The sequence below is a fragment of the Melanerpes formicivorus genome, unplaced genomic scaffold (genome assembly GCF_026170545.1).
Source record: "Melanerpes formicivorus ecotype bairdi unplaced genomic scaffold, bMelFor1.0.p_v2 SCAF_12, whole genome shotgun sequence".
Taxonomy (NCBI): domain Eukaryota; kingdom Metazoa; phylum Chordata; class Aves; order Piciformes; family Picidae; genus Melanerpes; species Melanerpes formicivorus.
Window position 1 is genome coordinate 18,070,660 of NW_027142364.1, and position 19,163 is coordinate 18,089,822.

The window sequence follows — 19,163 nt, forward strand, 5'->3', positions numbered from 1 at the left end:
TCACTCAAAGCCTGACTCTTCTGCTTAAATCCTTGTGAATCCAGTCTCTTTTCTTTTAGGAGAACGTGGCTCACCTGGAGTTCCTGGAGACCCAGGTTTTCCAGGGAAACCTGCTGAATGTATTATTGGCCTGCCAGGTTTGCCAGGTGTCCAGGGAGCTACAGGTCCACCAGGTAGGACCTTCTGAATCAAATGTGCCATTTGGCTGGGTGGGTCTGGGATTCATTTCTGCCTTCCGATGGCTTGAGAGAGCTGATGTTGTTTCTGGTATGTGGGAAAATGGGAGGCCATTTAGAGAACGGACTTGCTGCAGATAAGAGGAAAGATCTCATGGATTAAAATTCAGATTCCATTGTATAGTATAAAGAATAATCACAACTGGCTCACGTTCCACAGGAAAAAGGCTATTTCAGGCACATCTCCTATGCGAGGCCAAACAGATTCTTTGGTGCAATGACAACTGATAAAGAAACAAAACAGAGAAAGAGCTCAGCTAGGTTGAAAGTCAGTTTAGGGTCTCAAAAGTATCTTCATGTACTGTAGATGATTTTTCTTCTGAAAGAATCATAGAATCAATAAGGTTGGAAAAGACCTCAAAGATCATCAAGTCCAACCTGTCACCCAAGAGCTCTTGACTACTAAACCATAGCAGCAAGTGCCACATCCAATGCCCTCTTGAACGGCTCCAGGGACAGTGACTCCACCACCTCCCTGGGCAGCCCATTCCAACAGCTAACAATTCTCTCTGTGAAGAACTTTCTCCTCACCTTGAGCCTAAACTTCCCGTGGCTCAGTTTGAGACTGTGTCCTTTTGTCTGGTGCTGATTGCCTGGGAGAAGAGACCAATCCTCTCCTGGCTACAACCACCTTTCAGGTAGTTGTAGAGGGCAATGAGGTCTCTCCTGAGCCTCCTCTTCTCCAGGCTAAACAATCCCAGCTCCCTCAGCCTCTCCTCATAGGGCTTGTGCTCGAGGCCTCTCACCAGCCTCCTACTTGGGTACCCATGGAATTGTCTAAACTTGCCTAATTTTTTTTTCTTAAAAAAGCTAACCCACAACTCTCGTAAGATTTCCTGCCTGTGTATGTTGTCATGCAGGTCTAATGGTTAGCCCTCAGACAAGCAGAGTTTCATGCTTGGAATGGCAAGATAGAGATGAAGGTTTGTTTTCCAGACAGATGCAACATACTATGATGTCATGCATTTTTCTTAGGGGGAAGAGGTTCACCAGGTTCGAAAGGAAAACTGGGTCCTCCTGGCTTAAGTATCCCAGGAATCCATGGAGAGCCTGGGGAACCTGGATTAATAGGTCTTCAGGGAAATACAGGATTGCCTGGTCCCAAGGGACAGTCTGGAAGGCCAGGAATCTCTGGTGTGCCAGGTAAGGATTCCCCAAATACATGTTTTTATGTAGAAATTAAGTCAGTCTTTGCAACAAGATGTTAGTCACACTTCTCCAAACTGAAGATGCTGAAATATTTCCTATCACCAGCTTTCATGTATCATTGAGATCTGTATGGGAAACAAATAAATCACCAGTTTCTAAATTATAACTATATCTTGAAGCTGTCATGACTCAGTTCTGAATTTTTGAAGTCTTCTGAGAACAGAGGGCTACCTCCTGTTGCTTCCTGCACAGTAATGTGCCTGCAGTAGGATATGAAATAGCTAGCATTCAAAGCAACTTCCCAGCAGAAGAGAAGTGTAAAGTGGTCAATTGTTACATCCTTGTTGGAACAGTCAGCTTGATACTATCTTCTTTTGCTTAAAAAGCAAATTTACCTCTTGAGTCTGACAGTGAAGTCAGATTAAACTCTGTCACATTCACCAGAGCTCACTTCAGTAAATTGGTAATCTCTGGAAGGTTTGCTCTTTAATTCATTTTTATTTGTAGAATAAAAGTAATTAGTTAGCTAATGCTTCTGGCCTCTAATAAAAATTTTCCCTTACTATCAAATCCTTCACTATCCTGTGGGAAGTAGATGGTCCATACCTTTTTATATATACAACCTATAAATCTGATGACAAACAGGTAGTGATTGACTTCTGATGTCATTTGAGGGAAGCTGTCACCTCTGAGCTGGCCTTCAGCTCCTGAGCCAGAAACAAGTCTTTTCCATACATCCCATGACAGATCTTCCATCCCTGTGTGAACTGGATATCCAAGATGCACTATCCTCACTATCAGTTATTTAATTAATTGATAGAGGTTGTTGCAGCTACTAATATAATAAATCTAAGTGGTTTGGGGGTTACTCTGTGTGCAAGTGCTGTTCATATGTTTAAAAACTGGGAAACTGACTTAGTGCATTACAGAAATTGACTGAAAAAATAAACACTTACCTGACAGGCACATATGTGATTTCCTGAAGCATTTTTCTGTATCACTGATCACACACTAACAAGTATGTTCCTGTTGCTTCAATTCCACAGGCCAAAGGGGAGAACCAGGTGTAATGGGCCTGTTAGGATTTCCTGGACCTCCTGGCATGATGGGACGACCAGGCAGCCAGGGTCTCAGAGGCAAGCAGCCATGACATCTGCTTTCATTATTGCTTAAACTATACGGACTGCCATGCTGACAGAGTCTTGTGATCCACTTCTTTGAGTCTTGGCAACTCCTTGAGTTCTGTATATTTGCAGTTAACAGGCTGAATGGCAACATGATTTTATTTCACTTATTTTTCTTAGCAGTTTTGGATTGCCAGCTTTTCTGTTTCATTGGTGTTTGTGAAAGTGGCTGATGATCTGCTAAAAGGAGCAGAGAGCTTTTTTGCTCTAGTTTTTTTCCATCCCATTCATGTTCTAAATATTATTATATCTTCAACAGATAGAAGATTATATCTTTATTCAGTATAATAAATGTCTCTTGCCATAATCTGTGCTGATAGATGTTTTATTGATGACTGGAGTAAGAAGCTAGTTTAGGTTGCTGATTTGGAATGTATATTTACATGTGTAGTTGCCCTTGAAGACAGGAATTTCATTGCTTGCTTCATGCTCTCATCTACTCAGGTTTCTTGAGGAAATTTCCCTACATTTTCTTGTAGGTTCTTCTGGCTTCCCAGGACTAAAGGGAAGAAAAGGGTTTCTTGGAGCAAAAGGTGAACGAGGTGATAAAGGTTTTCCTGGACCATCTGAGACCTTGGTTGGTATTGGGAATAAAGGAGAACGAGGCTTAAAAGGTAGAGATTTATAGTTCTGTCCTGCAAAACCAGTCATCTCCATGGCAGTTCCAGTGAACTCTCAAACAGGGAAGAAAATTACCTCTGAGAGAATTCACATGGCTTTGAAATGGTTACTGATGACCACTGTAACTACCTTTTGGTTTTGGAGTAACTTGGCATTAAACTGGGTATTTCCATTTCAACAAGTCTATCTTCCTTAAAAAACTTCTATTATAACGTTAAACCCATAGCAAATGTCAGTAGTACTATAAGGCTTATACCTATATGCTCTGTGTTCATGGTTTTACACATTTGTAGCCTGTGAGCATAGAAATGGGTACAATTGCCAACCAAATGCTGGACTGCAAAGAAATTGAGTCCAAATCCTTTTGTGAAATGAGCCTTTGTTTTAGGAGTTCAAGGCAGAATGGGTCCAAGAGGAGAAAAAGGAGATGCCGGTATGCAAGGTCCCCCAGGTCGTGATGGGGCTGAAGGAATACCTGGTCTGCCAGGTAGGGAGCATATGTATTGAAAGTTACTGTTTCATGTGGAGGATAGAGATAGCATCACCTCAGTGTTAGCCCATCAGCTTGGCTCCAGCAGCAGCACTGCCTTCTCTGTAGTAGCTCTGAAGCTTTTCTGTGAATTCTGGAACTGAGCAATTTCAAAAGCTGCTCTTTGAAAGTCACAGCAGCTACCACCACATGATTCTTTGTTTCCTTCCACATATAGGCCATTGTTTGGGGTTATAAATAGAAAACCATATTAAATCCTTTAAAACTTAAAAGCTGGCTGAGGCCAATGAATAGAAATTGGTATCTATAAGAAGTTTGAATTTCCAGTATCATTGGAGAAAAAGTAAGAATTGTGAAATACAAACATTCCAATCCCCCACAAAAAGATTTCAGAAGCTTTTTTTGTCAGATTTATTTTATTTCCCTTTTCAAAGCCTGCAAAGTTTAGTTTATGTTGTGAAAGGTACCAGATCTTAAGGGAAAAAGCAGACATAAAAACCCTGCATCATTACAAACCTGCCTAAGCTACTTCACAAAGGTTTTCTCTGGCATCGCTTCATACACGATGATACTTGTGGACCCTTCAGTGAAATAATGCATCTGATTTTACAACTGATGCTAATAAAACACCTTCACTTCTCTGTACTGTTGTTTTGATTCTTTGAGAGAACTTCTTTGTAGAAAGGAATTTGACACCATCATTAGCTACCTAAAACCAATTAGAAATATTTTTAAGCTTGGAATCAAAATAGCTCTTCTCAGGATGACAATTACTCATGCTATGGCATTATAACATCATTGCTGTTGTCTGTCATTAACATCCTTTGTAGACACTGCAGTGTAACCATCACAGGGAAAACTGCAAATGCTCCACTGCTCCCTAACTTTTAAAGGAGGAAAATAAGACCTCATCTGCCTAAATGTTCAGGCATTGCTGTTGCACTGAAGTTTAGACATCTGGACATTCTAGGTGTAACTAGATCTTGTAGTCATTAAACTGAATGCTGATTTAGCTACCCTGAGCTAAAGATAAGTGAGTGGGGGTGGGAAAGTGCTGTATAAAAAAAAAAATTGATCATACTTGTCATGACAGATGTGTAATGACCAACTAATGATGTGATCATGACATGGCCAGAAGGCAGACTGAACTCAGGAGGACAATGAAAGGGGAGTCCAGTGTGTAAATACACATTCACAATCCTGATCAGAATTTCCAGCAGTGTATCGCAGTATCACTAAGGCTGGAAGAGACCTCAAAGATCATCGAGTCCAACCTGTCACCACAGACCTCATGACTAGACCATGGCACCAAGTGCCACGTCCAGTCCCCTCTTGAACACCTCCAGGGATGGGGACTCCACCACCTCCCTGGGCAGCCCATTCCAATGGCTAATGGCTCTCTCCGTGAAGAACTTTCTCCTCACCTCGAGCCTATTTCAGCTTATTTCAGTTTCTGCCCCTAAGTGCTGTGGTTACAAATCCTCAACACATAAAATGCTTGTTATTTTCTTGACTTGCTGACAACAATAATGTCAGTTTTATCTGTGTCAAGGGCACAGCTGTTTGTAAAATAGCAAGATACCAAGACAAGATGTGCAGCAGAGAATTCTTCATTCTTGACAGCTCTGCCAGCCAGTGTCTGAAGTCAACGTGAAGATGACACTTCTCTGTCTTGCAGGTGCCAAAGGATTTATGGGTCTTCCAGGGATTCCTGGACAACAAGGATCCCCAGGTGCACCAGGAAGCCAAGGGGACATGGGAATTCCAGGTAATTTTCTGTCAAGTCCTATAGAAGCCTCTGCAGAAATCTGAGAAATTACTGTAAGCACACCACACAGTGCTTAGCCTGGGGTTTATTCTATGCAGTACCTGTAGACTTCTCACCACCCCAGCATCTGCTTGCAGAATGCAGTTCTCCCTTCCTCCTGAGTGAAATACAGCTTTAATTTACATCCCATTACACACAAGGACCTCTTTGTAATGGGCTTTGAAATAAAATCACTGCCTGTGTAAATTAACAAAGAATAAATTTCTGAATATACAAGCAGTAGCTCACAAAACACAGGTTGTGGTATGCAGTTATGATCCTTTTAAGAGTGGTAGCAGTATCTGTACTTTTCCAGGTCCAAAAGGACAGAAAGGATCTCCAGGCTTTCCAGGACCATCAGGTGACCCTGGTTCACCAGGCTACAGTGGCTTTCCAGGTGACAAAGGAGATCCTGGGTACCCATCAGCTGGGCCGCCAGGAGAACCTGGTCCAAAGGTATAAAGGCAATGGAAACACTGTCACACTGGGCAATAACCAGAGCCTCTGACTGTAGAAACAGAACTATATGTGAGCAAGAGCTACACAAGTTGTAGATTATTTGTTAGTGATAAGAAACAGGAAAATTCTATTGTGTCATTACTTAGGAATTTTTGTGTTCATTATATTTCACTTTTCTCTTGGTGCAAGAATTTCTTATGTGTGGAGAGGAAGCCTCTTGAAAATTTTGTTTCTGTGGAAGTTACTAATCCATTAAAAACAAGGATTTGCACACAAGAAGTCAGGAGTAGGAATACCTGTACAGTGTGAAGTGCAGGAAAACACTGTAATCCTAGTAAAAGCAAAAGTTTTGTAATCTATAATTGTGCTGTTGGGTTTTGATAAGCCTTGTGATATCATTACACAAAATGAATGGGGTTTTTTTCTTAGCAATAGATATTACTTTCAGCATGTGTTATGTTCAGCAGTATGTATTGCTAATTGAAACCCAGTATCTTTTAAGGTAGGTCTGTTTGATACAGTTTTACTCCACATGTTCCAATTGTTGGACAACTGTTGAGTCTTTTTACATATGAGATTATCTGATACATGGTTGAGGCTGTCAGCTGTTTCTGTATTAGCTGGGTAGCCATAATGAGATGACTGTGGTTCAAGTCAGTAGGAACTCAAGGAAAAATACACATTTCAGTGTTTAATACATGTAAGGAATGTATATTTGGACCAGAAGAGGACCTGCTACAATAAAATTGAAGGGGAGTCTATGGGCATCGAAATACTGAAGTTGGTTTGTATGGATCCAGGAAAGATTTGTTTTGTTTTGTTCTTCCTTTAGCTCTGATCAGTGATATGATGAGAAGACTTCGTATTAGTCTACTTTGATTTTTGTCTGAAAATTATCAGAAGCTATGATTACACTTACTTAACCTTTTAATTGACAACTAATTGTTGTTATTGTTTACATATGGAATGAAATGTGTTTTATGTAATGTGATTCTTCACCTGTTTGTGTGCAACTGCTGTTTCTCAGGGAGACCCAGGCCCCCCAGGAATTGTGGGCAGCAAAGGAGAAAAAGGATCCCAAGGTCATCCAGGGCACAAAGGAGTACCAGGACCACATGGGATGAGAGGAGAAACTGGAAATGCAGGAATACCAGGTATGTGTTGTTATGGAAAGGTGATGAGATGCTGACATGCTTCTAGAAGAAAATTTACCCCATGGGGTGGTACCTTTGTATCTAACTACTGTAAGCCTAAACACCTTCTGCCTAGTCGGTGCAGCCAGGCTTACCTCAGCCACAGGATTTTCACAGCTGTGTGAAGCAGAAAGGATAACAAAGTTCTCAGACTGAGTGTGGATCTAGTAATAATACCTGTTCTGAACTCATTCTTATACAGGGATGCTTGGACCTCCTGGAGCTATGGGTGCCAAAGGACAACAGGGCCACCCAGGACAGCAGGGCATTCCAGGCCCTTCTGGTATGGTATAGAGCATTTCTCCCAAATCCCTGCCCCTGGTTTGTTGTTTTCTTTGTAATAAGGCAGGTGGTGCTTTTGCCTTTCTGAGCTTTTTAGTATTTAGCTGATAAAATTTTAGTCTCTGTGTTTTGTTTGCCTTCTCTGGTTCCAGCTAAGGTCTTTGACAGCCTGGTTTCAATGTTATCACCTTAGCTGAGGGGAGAGGTTTTCATTCTATTTCTCTATTGTAAAGCTTTTTGCCTGCCTTTTTTCAATTTTGTTTTCATCCAGAGGTCTCAAGATTGATATCCACACAGTTGTAAGACTTGTTCTATCTCATGAAAGAAAGTAATCAACTAAGATGTAGCTAGATGAGAAGAAAGGAAATGAATTAGTGTGGAAAGAGGGAACAGAGATGTAGTTTGTTAAAGCAACAGAAAAGATCAAACCCTTCAAAATATACCTAGAGGGGGAGTGTGTAAATACGCAGCAACAGCGAGGTATGCAATGCAGTATCACAGTATAACTAAGGTTGGAAGAGACCTCGAGGATCATCGAGTCCAACCTATCAACACAGACCCCATGACTAGACCATGGCACCGAGTGCCACATTCAATCTCCCCTTGAATGCCTCCAGAAACGGTGACTCCACCACCTCCCTGGGCAGCACGTTCAATGACGAATGACTCGCTCGGTGAAGAACTTTCTCCTCACCTCGAGTCTAAACCTCCCCTGGTGCAGCTTGAGACTGTGTCCCCTTGTTCTGGTGCTGGTTGCCTGGGAGAAGAGACCATCCCATTCCCGGCTACAACCACCTTTCAGGTAGTTGTAGAGGGCAATGAGGTCTCCCCTGAGCCTTCTCTTCTCCAGGCTAAACAATCCCAGCTCCCTCAGCCTCCCCTCATAGGGCTTGTGTTCAAGGCCTCTCCCCAGCCTTGTTGCCCTTCTCTGGACACGCTCAAGTGTCTCAATGTCCTTCTTAAACTGAGGGGCCCAGAACTGGACACAGGACTCAAGGTGCGGCCTAACCAAAGCAGAGTACAGGGGCACTATGACCTCCCTGCTCCTGCTGGCCACACTATTCCTAATGCAGGCCAGGATGCCAAGATGTTTTTAAAGTGAGTGCCAGTCACTGTGCTGAAACAGAGCATTGAATGCTCTTGTATTGAGAGATCCTCACTAAAATGATGATGTTGTGGCCTTGCAGACGTCAGTGCACTGACGATTCAGAAGAGTTAGAAAAGATCAGAAACTACTCCCTGTTTAGAGAAGCTTTGAACTTGTCGTATAACCAGGGAGAGAAAACATACTGCTTGTATGGATTTCCCACTGGTGTGGGTTAAATCAAAGCAGGGTCCTAAAATATCTTTGAGAATAGTGGGGGTGTTACATCCATTGAAGTCCATAACAATTATGTGCTGCTCTTTTGCCATGTTCGTATACCAACACAGTTTCTTCCACTTTGAAGCAGCTGAATTAAGTATATTTTAATAAAGGGGACTCATATCTTCTCTCATTGAAATAAAAAATAATAGAAGTGAAAATGATGTTGTGGCCTGTTATAATTCACAGGTGCTGCTGGAGCCCCTGGGAAAACTGGACTTGTTGGTGAAAGAGGTAATCAAGGTCGGGATGGCATGCCTGGTCCCCCAGGAGGAAAGGGAGAACCAGGTAACACCAGGGAAAGATTTTCATTCTGTTTAATAGCTGGGTTCTTTTCCCCTAGTTAAACTGACAAGGTTTATTTGGGAAGCATTTGTAAGGGGATTCTCTGGAGCCAAAGAGAAGTTTAGAAGTAGAAGGTTTTTCACTTTTACATGAGTCACAGGTTTTTCTATGCCATTGTTGTACATGCTATCAACAACCCAAATGCATATGTCACTGTTATGCATGTGATTTCTCATAACATCACCTAAAAACATTTATGTCTGTGAAAGCCAAAGTGTACTGATTTTAACAGTTCTTGTATCTCAGAGAGAGATGTAAAGAACCAAAATCCTTTTAAAGGATTCTCCTCTCTTACATGGAAATAAAAGCAAAAGAATTACAGTGCTTACTTCCATGAATAGTGGAAAGTTTCCATGGTCTGGCCCTTGGGTTGTAAAACCTCCCCTTTAAATGTCACTTCAGATGTCATCAACATCCACAGATAGATGTAATCCTCCACTGAATTCTGACAGAAAGGGTTTCCATATTTTACAGTGAAAGTGTTTCTTTACATCTTAGGATAAAGAGGATACTGAGAAGGCATTTGTAGCATTTAGTCAGGGTTTTTCATACTCACTTTGCTGTAATCACTGTTACAGTGTTTGCCTTTTTAGGTATTTGCATTTCTTCTTCATTCTTCTTAGCAACTAATAAATGCAGATTTTCTTTCTGTTTTTTTTTTTCTTCCTCTGAAAAAAACAAAGCTTATTATTGTCAAGTGTACCTTAAATAAGATGGACTAATACAAATTCCTACCAGAAAGGAAAACATACCAATGTAATTTGGATTTCTGCTTAGAACAAATGGAAGTAATAATAAATTACATTTTATATATAACTAAAAGCTGTGTTTGGATTCAGTGAATTCTGCAGAAACTTGTGAAATATTAGATGATTATGATGTTTTCTACCAACTTTTGAGGACTTTGAGTATAACATGACCTAAAATCTTCTAGGAGCACCAGGCAGAGGAATCCCTGGCCTTCGAGGCGTTCCTGGCCGTAAAGGTGAGTTGTCTTTTCAGAAAGCAAAAGCAGAGCTCTGTTTTCAAAGACCAGAGTCATCATCTTCATCTTGAAGTCACCTCTTGATTTTTGGATGCTTGAAGTGGCCCAAAGAATGTCAGAGGAAATCAAGAGGCCGCTTGTGCTTTTGAGCAGTGGCTTGATGAAGGGTATAAAGTGAAGGGTATTGTGCAAGATAAACAGAGGAGCTAACTCTGTGTCTTTGTGAAGGTGATGTGCACCTCTGAAAGCTTCAAAAATTGTACTTTATTACTTAATTTAATTACCAGAGTGTGTTCTGACCACAACAGCTGCTTCTGAATACTAAACTGCAGTGATTGCATTTTTGTTTTGTTCATCTGCTCTTTTGTACTGCAGAACAATTGACTGAGGGGACTCCCCATTTTTTACGGTTTGCATTGCATTTCTGGTAGAAATGCATTGATTTGCTTAAAAAACTCCCAATTCTCTCTTCACATCCTCCATATATTCATGTGGATTCCTATTGATTCCTTCAGCTACAGTTTAATTGATAAGGATTTGCCATGTCTGATGTTCAAAGAAGTATTTTCTTCTATTCCATGTCAAGAAATCTTCCCTGCTCTGATCTTTCCACCTTCCTCTCAAGTTTATTTCTAGTGGTGTGTCCACAGCCTTGCAGTGAGTCATATCTTCTCACAACTGTTGTGCTTTCCAGTAGCATGGTAGTTTTGAGGACTTCTGCATACTGAAAACAAAGGCTGAATTCTATCTTTGCAGGATAGTAAATGCATATATTCTGTGCAGTCACACCATCTTGCTATCCTGACAGGTCTCTCCAAGTGTCATACTCCTACTTTACAGGAATCAAAGGCAACATGGGACTGCCTGGTTTTCCTGGGCCACTGGGTATGAAAGGGCATCAGGGTGATCAAGGACCCATTGGACCTCCTGGCTTAGTGGGGTTACCTGGATTTCAAGGTGCAACAGGCATGGCAATTACTGGCCCAAAAGGGAACAGAGGTGTTGCTGGTGCAGATGGAAGACCAGGTGTGTTGTTACAACTCCTGTATCTGAAATGACATACTGATAATTGAAAGTAGAATTCAGTCTGTCCAGAACTCAGGGTTGAAAGGGCTCTTCCCCCACAAGAGCTTCATAGTTAAACAGGTAATTCCTTTACCCTTTAACACAAGGTTACCACTGCAAGCACTGTGGTGGTCTGTGCAGTGTGATGCAAATGAAAATAACACTAAGTTTTGCAGTCCACTGGACTGCATTGTTTGCTTTCTTCCCATGAGGTCTGTAGAGCACCTGAGATGCAACATGAAACATATGAGACAGCATAAGTCTGTAGTCATGGCACTAAGGAGCAGAGCTTACAGGTGACCTAGCAGGGCTAGGTTGAACTTGGACACCTAATAGCTCTTTTCCCACCCAAATGATTCTATCATTACAGGCAAAACTACAACTCGAGGATACTCAAAAATTGTAGTGCTATAGAACTGCAAGAACTCAGTTATGATCTCAGATTAAATTAGCAGGCTAGGAAGAACGAGTTGATTTCTTTTAAAATGGGTCTGTTCCGCTGGAAATCACTGGGGGGGTAAACATGAATTGCACTACAAAGTGCTGAGTGTTGTGCTGCATTGCATGTAATGCATGTGAAATGGTGTTGGCACTAATCTGTACTCATTCTGCTGTTTCTGTACAGGTGCTCCTGGTTTTCCAGGGCCTCCTGGTGTTTCCATTCCCAGCATAAAAGGAAGCAAAGGTGACAGAGGGGCAGATGGCATACCAGGGCCAACAGGCCCGGCTGGCGACATTGGTCCTCCTGGTCCAAAAGTCAGTGAAAGCAATATCGCTTGTTTCTTACTCCATTGTTAATTTCCTCTCAGGATGAAAATGCCAGGACAACTTAAACCCAACAAACAACAAACCAAAACACACAAAACCCGGTCCCATCCTCCCCAAAACACCCTTGTAATAGAGGAAAGGTATTAAAATGAATGTTTGTGGGTTTAAATGTACCAAAGAGAAATGACTGGGAATTTCTAGTATGCCATTTTCTTGGCCATCCTATATTGCAGAATAATCATAATGGTACCACTGTCTCTAACAACTCACAAATGAAGCATGTGCTTCTAGTTGTGGTTTGTTCTGTGAATGTTCTGGAGCCCCTATTACAAGAGGGATGTGGAGGTGCTGGAACGTGTCCAGAGAAGGGCCACAAGGATGATCAGAGGGCTGGAGCACCTCTCCTATGAGGACAGACTGAGGGGCTGTTCAGTCTGGAGAAGAGAAGGCTCCGAGGTGACCTCATTATGGCCTTCCAGTATCTGAAGGGGGCCTACAGGAAGGCTGGGGAGGAACTTCTCAGGATCTCAGGTAGTGATAGGACTAGGGGGGATGGAATGAAGCTGGAGGTGGGGAGATTCAGGCTGGAGGTGAGGAGGAGGTTCTTCACCATGTGTGGTGAAACCCTGGAATGGGTTGTCCAAGGAGGTGATTGGGGCCCTGTCCCTGGAGGTGTTTAAGCCCAGGCTGGATGAGGCTCTGGCCAACCTGATCTAGTGTGGGGTGTCCCTGCCCATTGCAGAGGGGTTGGAACTAGATGATCCTTGTGGTCCCTTCCAACCCTGACTGATACTATGACACTATGATAATGTAATTCTGAACAAATTAAACTGTACTTGATAGTGTGCAGATGCTGCTTCCTCTTTGTCACTGCTGTCATCTGATTTGCAGGGAATAGAAGGCCGACCAGGTTATCCCGGTGCTAGAGGACACCCTGGATTTCTTGGATTCCCAGGTGTAAAAGGTATTTATTACATACAACTCTGTACACCAAATACAATCATTTACATATTGTGCTACAGCAGTATGTAAAATCTGTTTGATTTAGACATTTTTCTAGAGTTTTAAATCTGATAGAGGTCTGCATTACTCCAGTGGGCTGACTTCTCAATTGCATGATTTACGGTGACACAAAATTGTCATTAGCTGTTGAACCTCCTGGTTTGTGTTCCATCCTAATTATTGTGCATTCTAAATTTGTCCTGATCTGAAAAGTCACCATACAGACAGTCATTAGACTTTCTTAAGCATAAAAGCTCTCATTTTAGGGCATGGTCAGTGAAATCTCCTGGTCTGGCAATGATAAAAATACATTACTGTAACTTGTATTTCCAGCAGAGAGGTGGAGGGCAGTCTGAATGTAACCTCATCATTTGCACAGTGAAAAATATCTTGGGAGTGTCAAACTCCTCCCAACAGCCATGAACATAACTGACAGTAGGCTGTGTTACTCTTTGGGAAAGCTGCATGGCCATGCCAGACTCTTAAATAAACCTCTGCAACTCCAACAGTTGTTTTGACTTTGTAAATCAGATAGAAATATTTTCCATCTTTTTTTAGGAGAAAAGGGTAATCAAGGACCCCCTGGACCACAAGGTGCAGAAGGGCCACAGGGACCAAAGGGCCAGCATGGTAACCAACCTTTTCATTCTAGTACCAGCTGACTTTGCTTGATTGGTTTGGTTTGCAGTTTGCTTTCTTTAAATACAAAGCAATAGCTCCTCATTGTGTTTTTGCTGCTAGGCCCCCCTGGAGTCCCTGGGAGAATATTCTCTCTTCCAGGACGCAAAGGTCCTCCTGGATTGCCAGGAATCCCAGGAGCACCAGGTGATCAAGGAATTCAGGGGATTCCAGGACTACAAGGTGGCCTATATTTTTATCTCTGTACACATTTGTGTGTGCTGCTAAGTGAAATGTGTTGGTTTGGTGGGGAAACATGCTTCTGCACAGAAAACTGCAATGTCTTTAAAACTACCTCTCTGTAGTCAGAATAGCTTCTTGTGCCTTGTTAACGAGCTTATGTTTATAACCTGTCACAGTCAGTCAGGGAGTTTCTCCCTCAACCAAAGTCTAGGCAAAATGATGGAATAAAAGGAAACATGATCCAAACATTCAACATTTTCATACAAACAGAAGCATCTCAGGATGTCATCTGGGGAGGAGGAGGGAAATTACCACATGTAGTAGAAGTACTCCAGATGTGTTCATGATAGGAAATACGGTGACAGTAACACTGCAGACAAGTCTCAAAACTCAAATTCATGCTCATGATTTTACTTTAACACAGCTACATTTACATGTGGGCTTTATTCACCAAGGGTTATTAACATCTCAAATGATTACTGATGTGTGATTCTCTTGTCTTCCTGATTACAATTTAGGACCTAAAGGAGTAAAGGGTCTGCCAGGAAGTTTTGGTCACCCGGGTCGACCAGGACTGCCTGGTCCAAAAGGAGACAGGGGATTTCCAGGACAAAGAGGTAGGAGGAAAGCAGACATCTCTGCTTGACTGCTCCTACTGAATTTGCAGATAAAGTGCATTTTTGTTCAGTCACCAGGAAATGTTTTTACTTTACAACTTCTTTGGTAAAAATGGTTGTGCTTTTTCAGAATGCCTCACTAGCCCATAAGACTATGGGCAGAACCCAAGGGGATGGCATTCAACAAGTCCAAGTGCTGAGTGCTGCACTTTGGCTACAGCAATCCCATGCAGAGCTACAGGCTGGAGTCGGAGTGGCTGAGAGCTCCCAAACAGAGAGGGACCTGGGGGTGCTGATCGACAGCCGCCTGAATATGAGCCAGCAGTGTGCCCAGGTGGCCAAGAAGGCCAATGGCATCCTGGCCTGCATTAGGAATAGTGTGGCCAGCAGGAGCAGGGAAGTCATTGTGCCCCTGGACTCTGCATTGGTTAGGCCACACCTTGAGTACTGTGTCCAGTTCTGGGCCCCTCAGTTTAAGAAGGACATCGAAACACTTGAAGGTGGCCTGAGAAGGGCAACAAGGCTGGGGAGAGGCCTTGAACACAAGCCCTAGGAGGAGAGGCTGAGGGAGCTGGGATTGTTTAGCCTGGAGAAGAGAAGGCTCAGGGGAGACCTCATTGCCCTCTACAACTACCTGAAAGGTGGTTGTAGCCAGGAAGGGGTTCGTCTCTTCTCCCAGGCAACCAGCACCAGAACAAGGGGACACAGTCTCAAGCTGCACCAGGGGAGGTTTAGACTCGAGGTGAGGAGGAAGTTCTTCACTGAGCGAGTCATTCGGCATTGGAATGTGCTGCCCAGGGAGGTGGTGGAGTCACCGTCCCTGGAGGTGTTCAAGAGGGGATTGGACGTGGTACTTGGTGCCATGGTCTAGTCATGAGGTCTCTGTTGATAGGTTGGACTCTATGATCCTCGAGGTCTCTTCCAACCTTAGTTATACTGTGATACTGTGATACTATGCAATGTAAAGCTGCCTGAGCTAGGTGTGAAGGCGTGCAACACATCTCACAACAAATACAGCTGCTCTGCAAACTGTATCTTCTTATTGATTGGGTTTTTTTGGTCTAGTTTTCAAGTGGTTCTACTAATGTAAATGAAGTAACATTTCAAATAAAATGGTAATATTTACAGCAATGTTTCTTTACCCTCCACAGGACACCCTGGACTGATTGGCTTTCCAGGTCTGCAGGGGTTACCTGGATCACCAGGTGCTGTCAGTACCGGTCCAACACGAAGAGGTTTTATCTTCACCCGGCACAGTCAGTCGACAAAGATTCCTTCCTGCCCCCATGGGACTTCGCAGATCTACATTGGCTACTCGCTGCTTTTTGTGCAAGGCAACGAACGAGCACATGGACAAGACCTTGGTACTGTTCTGCTAAAAACTTCCAGATCATTTCCTTTAGAGACCAGTAGCTCTTGAGTTGTTGTGAAACCAAGCCCACAGCAAGTGTCCGAGATGAACAACAGGTCCAACCGTCAGCCTCCAGAGTGCTCTGCTGCTCTCAGACAATTTCAGAGTTGTGGCCTTTCTTTCCTGCACTCTTCTATCTCCTTTTTGCTATTCCTAGACTGTTTTGAGGAGAAATTCAGTTATTTATGGACAGATGTCTAGCGTGAATGTTCACAGCATGGGCTAGCAGGATCTGAGAGAGAATCCTGCATTTTTTGAGACCAAATGGGATGCTTTAGGGTGTCATTTAAAAACAACACCAAAAGTTTTCACTTAAGCAGCTGAATCCCTGCCACTGCCTCAAGGACCAATATCACTCAAAAAGGTGTTTTTATTTTAGTATCATAGTATCAGTCAGGGTTGGAAGGGACCACAAGGATCATCCAGTTCCAACCCCCCTGCCATGGGCAGGGACACCCCACACTAGATCAGCCTGGCCAGAGCCTCATCCAGCCTGGGCTTAAACACCTCCAGGGATGGGGCCTCAACCACCTCCCTGGACAACCCATTCCAGGGTTTCACCACTCTCATGGTGAAGAACCTCCTCCTCACATCCAGCCTGAATCTCCCCACCCCCCACTTCAATCCATTACCAGATTTTACCATCAACAGATTTTACTCTTGGCACTTACTTTTTTCATACATACTTTTGTATATACCATCAATATTTTGCTTTGGGATAATTCCACTGCACAGACACTTAACCTCTTTATAGGCACCAATTCTTGTAATTCTCACTATAGCAGAAGGGATGCCATCATGTCTCTCCTGCTTACTGCCCTAACTATAATCTCCTATAATCTGTCACAATAACTATAATCTGTCACAAACCTTTCCTCTTTTGTCTTTTAGGAACAGCTGGTAGCTGCTTGCAGAGATTCACCACCATGCCATTCTTGTTCTGTAGCACCAATGACGTCTGTAGCTTTGCTTCTCGCAATGACTATTCATACTGGCTGTCAGCTGCAGCAGTAATTTCAGCAGACATGGCACCCATCTCTGGCAGGGCACTAGAGCCCCACATAAGCAGGTGAGAGTAGAAGAATTTGTCCCTTCTGGTTGGAACCACAAATATACCACACTTGGGGTTTTTTTAAGGGCAAATCTCAGGCAAAGACCTGCCCATGTCAGCCAGTACAAGCACTGGGTTTAACTACTTGGTTTTTAATTACTCCCCTGAATATGTCAGATATTCAGTAATACTCTTAAGCAAAATTAGATTAAAGCTAGAGTCCCACTACACTGTTTGATCTGTGTGGCTGATATGAGAAGACAGCACACCATCGTACTGCCTGCAGTGGGATTTCATTAAGAACCCGTTGCTGTGCATATCAGAGGGAGGCTAAAGTCAAATAAAGACAGCTTCATGAGTTGGAATACAGTACAAATCAAATTCTACCTTCAGTTCTGTGTAGTACATTTACTGCAGTTGGTAAAGAACATTTAAGTTGTGGCTAAAGGTTCTCTGCTATGAAACACCCTTGTGCAAATGTGGTCCTGGCTAGCTGCTTTAGAACAGCTGGAAAGGATAAAGAGCATCTTAAGAGGAAATGTTCTAAAAGCATGACAGACAGAGTAGGAAAATCAGAGACAGGGAGGCAAGCTTTGTCCTCTGTCTTCCAGCCTGCTCTACCCAGATGTTGCAGTGTAGCTCAACTTCATTATTTCATTTAGGAAATAAAGATGACTTTTTCTGATCTTAGCAAACTACACAACTGTGATCCAAACCTTAACAACACAAAGTATTGATAACATGGGAAGGTAAAATGTAGCTTGTTTATTCAGTAAAAGCAAAACTGGGAAGCTCAAATATTCTGGGACTAATTCTCATACCAATTTTGGTCTGGTGTTTCTAGCAGAGATTGCAAAGCCTTTGTTTGAGCAGCAAGGTGTTTGGTTACCTTCAATTTACTTACCTCCTCATTAAGCAGAGAAAACCTTTGTGAGTTGTAACATTTATAGTAGGCCCTGCCATTCAGTAGCTACTATCCTAAAAGGTACAGTTTTTGTCTTCTTTCACATTTTCCCTCATTTTCTGTCCCTCATTTTCTGCAGGGACTTCATGCATGTTTATTCTTACAGGTGTGTTGTCTGTGAAGGAGCTGCAATGGTCATAGCAGTTCACAGCCAGTCAACTGTCGTTCCTCCATGTCCAGATGGCTGGATATCTCTCTGGAAGGGCTTTTCTTTTGTTATGGTAAGGGTATAGAGACTTGAATTTTAGGTCCTCTTACTTTCACTGCTTATAACTAACCGGTTTCTTAATAACTGTTAAGTTGTTAAGTTCTTCCCTTCCCTTGCCAGGAAGAAGGCACTAAGTCTGTCAGCTCTTACTCAGTGCCAGAAGCATTAGAAACACTGTTAGGATCTGTCCTCAAAAATAGTTGGCAGGAGGAAAAGGGGAAAAGATGAAAAGAGAGCAATAGGATTTTAGTCTGACAAAAATAACTGCATGCTCTCACTTTCCTGTGTCATACCAAGTCCTAGGAAAGAGGTTTGGGGAGTGGAGTAGTTAAACTGGTCCTGAACACAGATGCAGAGAAGTCACTGACCTCCTTCCATACATGTTGATGATTACAGTACACAAGTGCTGGCTCAGAAGCTTCTGGCCAAGCACTGGCATCTCCTGGGTCTTGTTTGGAGGAATTTCGAGCCATCCCATTCATTGAGTGCCATGGCAGGGGGACTTGCAACTACTACACGAATTCCTACAGCTTCTGGTTGGCATCACTTAATCCAAGGAGAATGTTCAGGTAAAGTGGACTTCCCTGTGTCCATGCATATCACACCACACTGCAACCACCCGAGGAGACAGTAACTGCCTGTGTAATATGGGGGGCTCCCACAGCAACTTCTCTTGGCTAAGGCATCTACTTTGTTAGGATTAGGATCATTCTCTACTACCAAGATGCCTTCAGTGAGCCAGGTCTTGCTGTCACAATCACAGAACATTAGGAAGTGGAAGGCCCCTGAAAGAGCATCTAGTCCAACCCCTCTGCCAGAGCAGGATCACCTACAGCAGGTCACACAGGAATGTGTCCAGGCAGATTTTGAATGTCTCCAGAGAAAAAGACTCCAAAACCTCTCTGGGCAGTCTGTTCCTTGTCCTGTTATTTGGTATATCTGAGCAGAGCCTGGCTCCATCCTCCTAACCTTTCACATATTTATAAATATTAATGAGGTAAACTCTCAGTCTCCTCCTCTCCAAGTTAAAGAGACCCAGCTCCTTCAGCCATTCCTCATAAGGGAGATGTTCCACTCCCTTGTCAGTCCATATCCAAAGTTT

At 42.9% G+C, this 19,163-nt stretch overlaps 1 protein-coding gene across 2 annotated transcripts in view; it reads left to right on the forward strand.

The window, feature by feature from the left end:
- Positions 1 to 19,163, forward strand: part of COL4A3 (collagen type IV alpha 3 chain) — a 74,820-nt gene that overhangs the window by 52,938 nt on the left and 2,719 nt on the right. For both annotated transcript variants that reach the window (XM_068145516.1, XM_068145515.1), the window contains 21 exons: positions 60 to 173; positions 1,212 to 1,379; positions 2,432 to 2,521; positions 3,049 to 3,183; positions 3,579 to 3,677; positions 5,359 to 5,448; positions 5,804 to 5,943; positions 6,974 to 7,100; positions 7,342 to 7,422; positions 8,974 to 9,072; positions 10,064 to 10,114; positions 10,955 to 11,140; positions 11,805 to 11,935; positions 12,839 to 12,911; positions 13,508 to 13,579; positions 13,691 to 13,810; positions 14,329 to 14,427; positions 15,579 to 15,791; positions 16,730 to 16,907; positions 17,960 to 18,074; positions 18,458 to 18,630. In XM_068145516.1, coding sequence (XP_068001617.1) covers positions 60 to 173; positions 1,212 to 1,379; positions 2,432 to 2,521; positions 3,049 to 3,183; positions 3,579 to 3,677; positions 5,359 to 5,448; positions 5,804 to 5,943; positions 6,974 to 7,100; positions 7,342 to 7,422; positions 8,974 to 9,072; positions 10,064 to 10,114; positions 10,955 to 11,140; positions 11,805 to 11,935; positions 12,839 to 12,911; positions 13,508 to 13,579; positions 13,691 to 13,810; positions 14,329 to 14,427; positions 15,579 to 15,791; positions 16,730 to 16,907; positions 17,960 to 18,074; positions 18,458 to 18,630 — 2,554 coding nt within the window. The remainder of the gene's footprint in view (positions 1 to 59; positions 174 to 1,211; positions 1,380 to 2,431; positions 2,522 to 3,048; positions 3,184 to 3,578; positions 3,678 to 5,358; positions 5,449 to 5,803; positions 5,944 to 6,973; positions 7,101 to 7,341; positions 7,423 to 8,973; positions 9,073 to 10,063; positions 10,115 to 10,954; positions 11,141 to 11,804; positions 11,936 to 12,838; positions 12,912 to 13,507; positions 13,580 to 13,690; positions 13,811 to 14,328; positions 14,428 to 15,578; positions 15,792 to 16,729; positions 16,908 to 17,959; positions 18,075 to 18,457; positions 18,631 to 19,163) is intronic.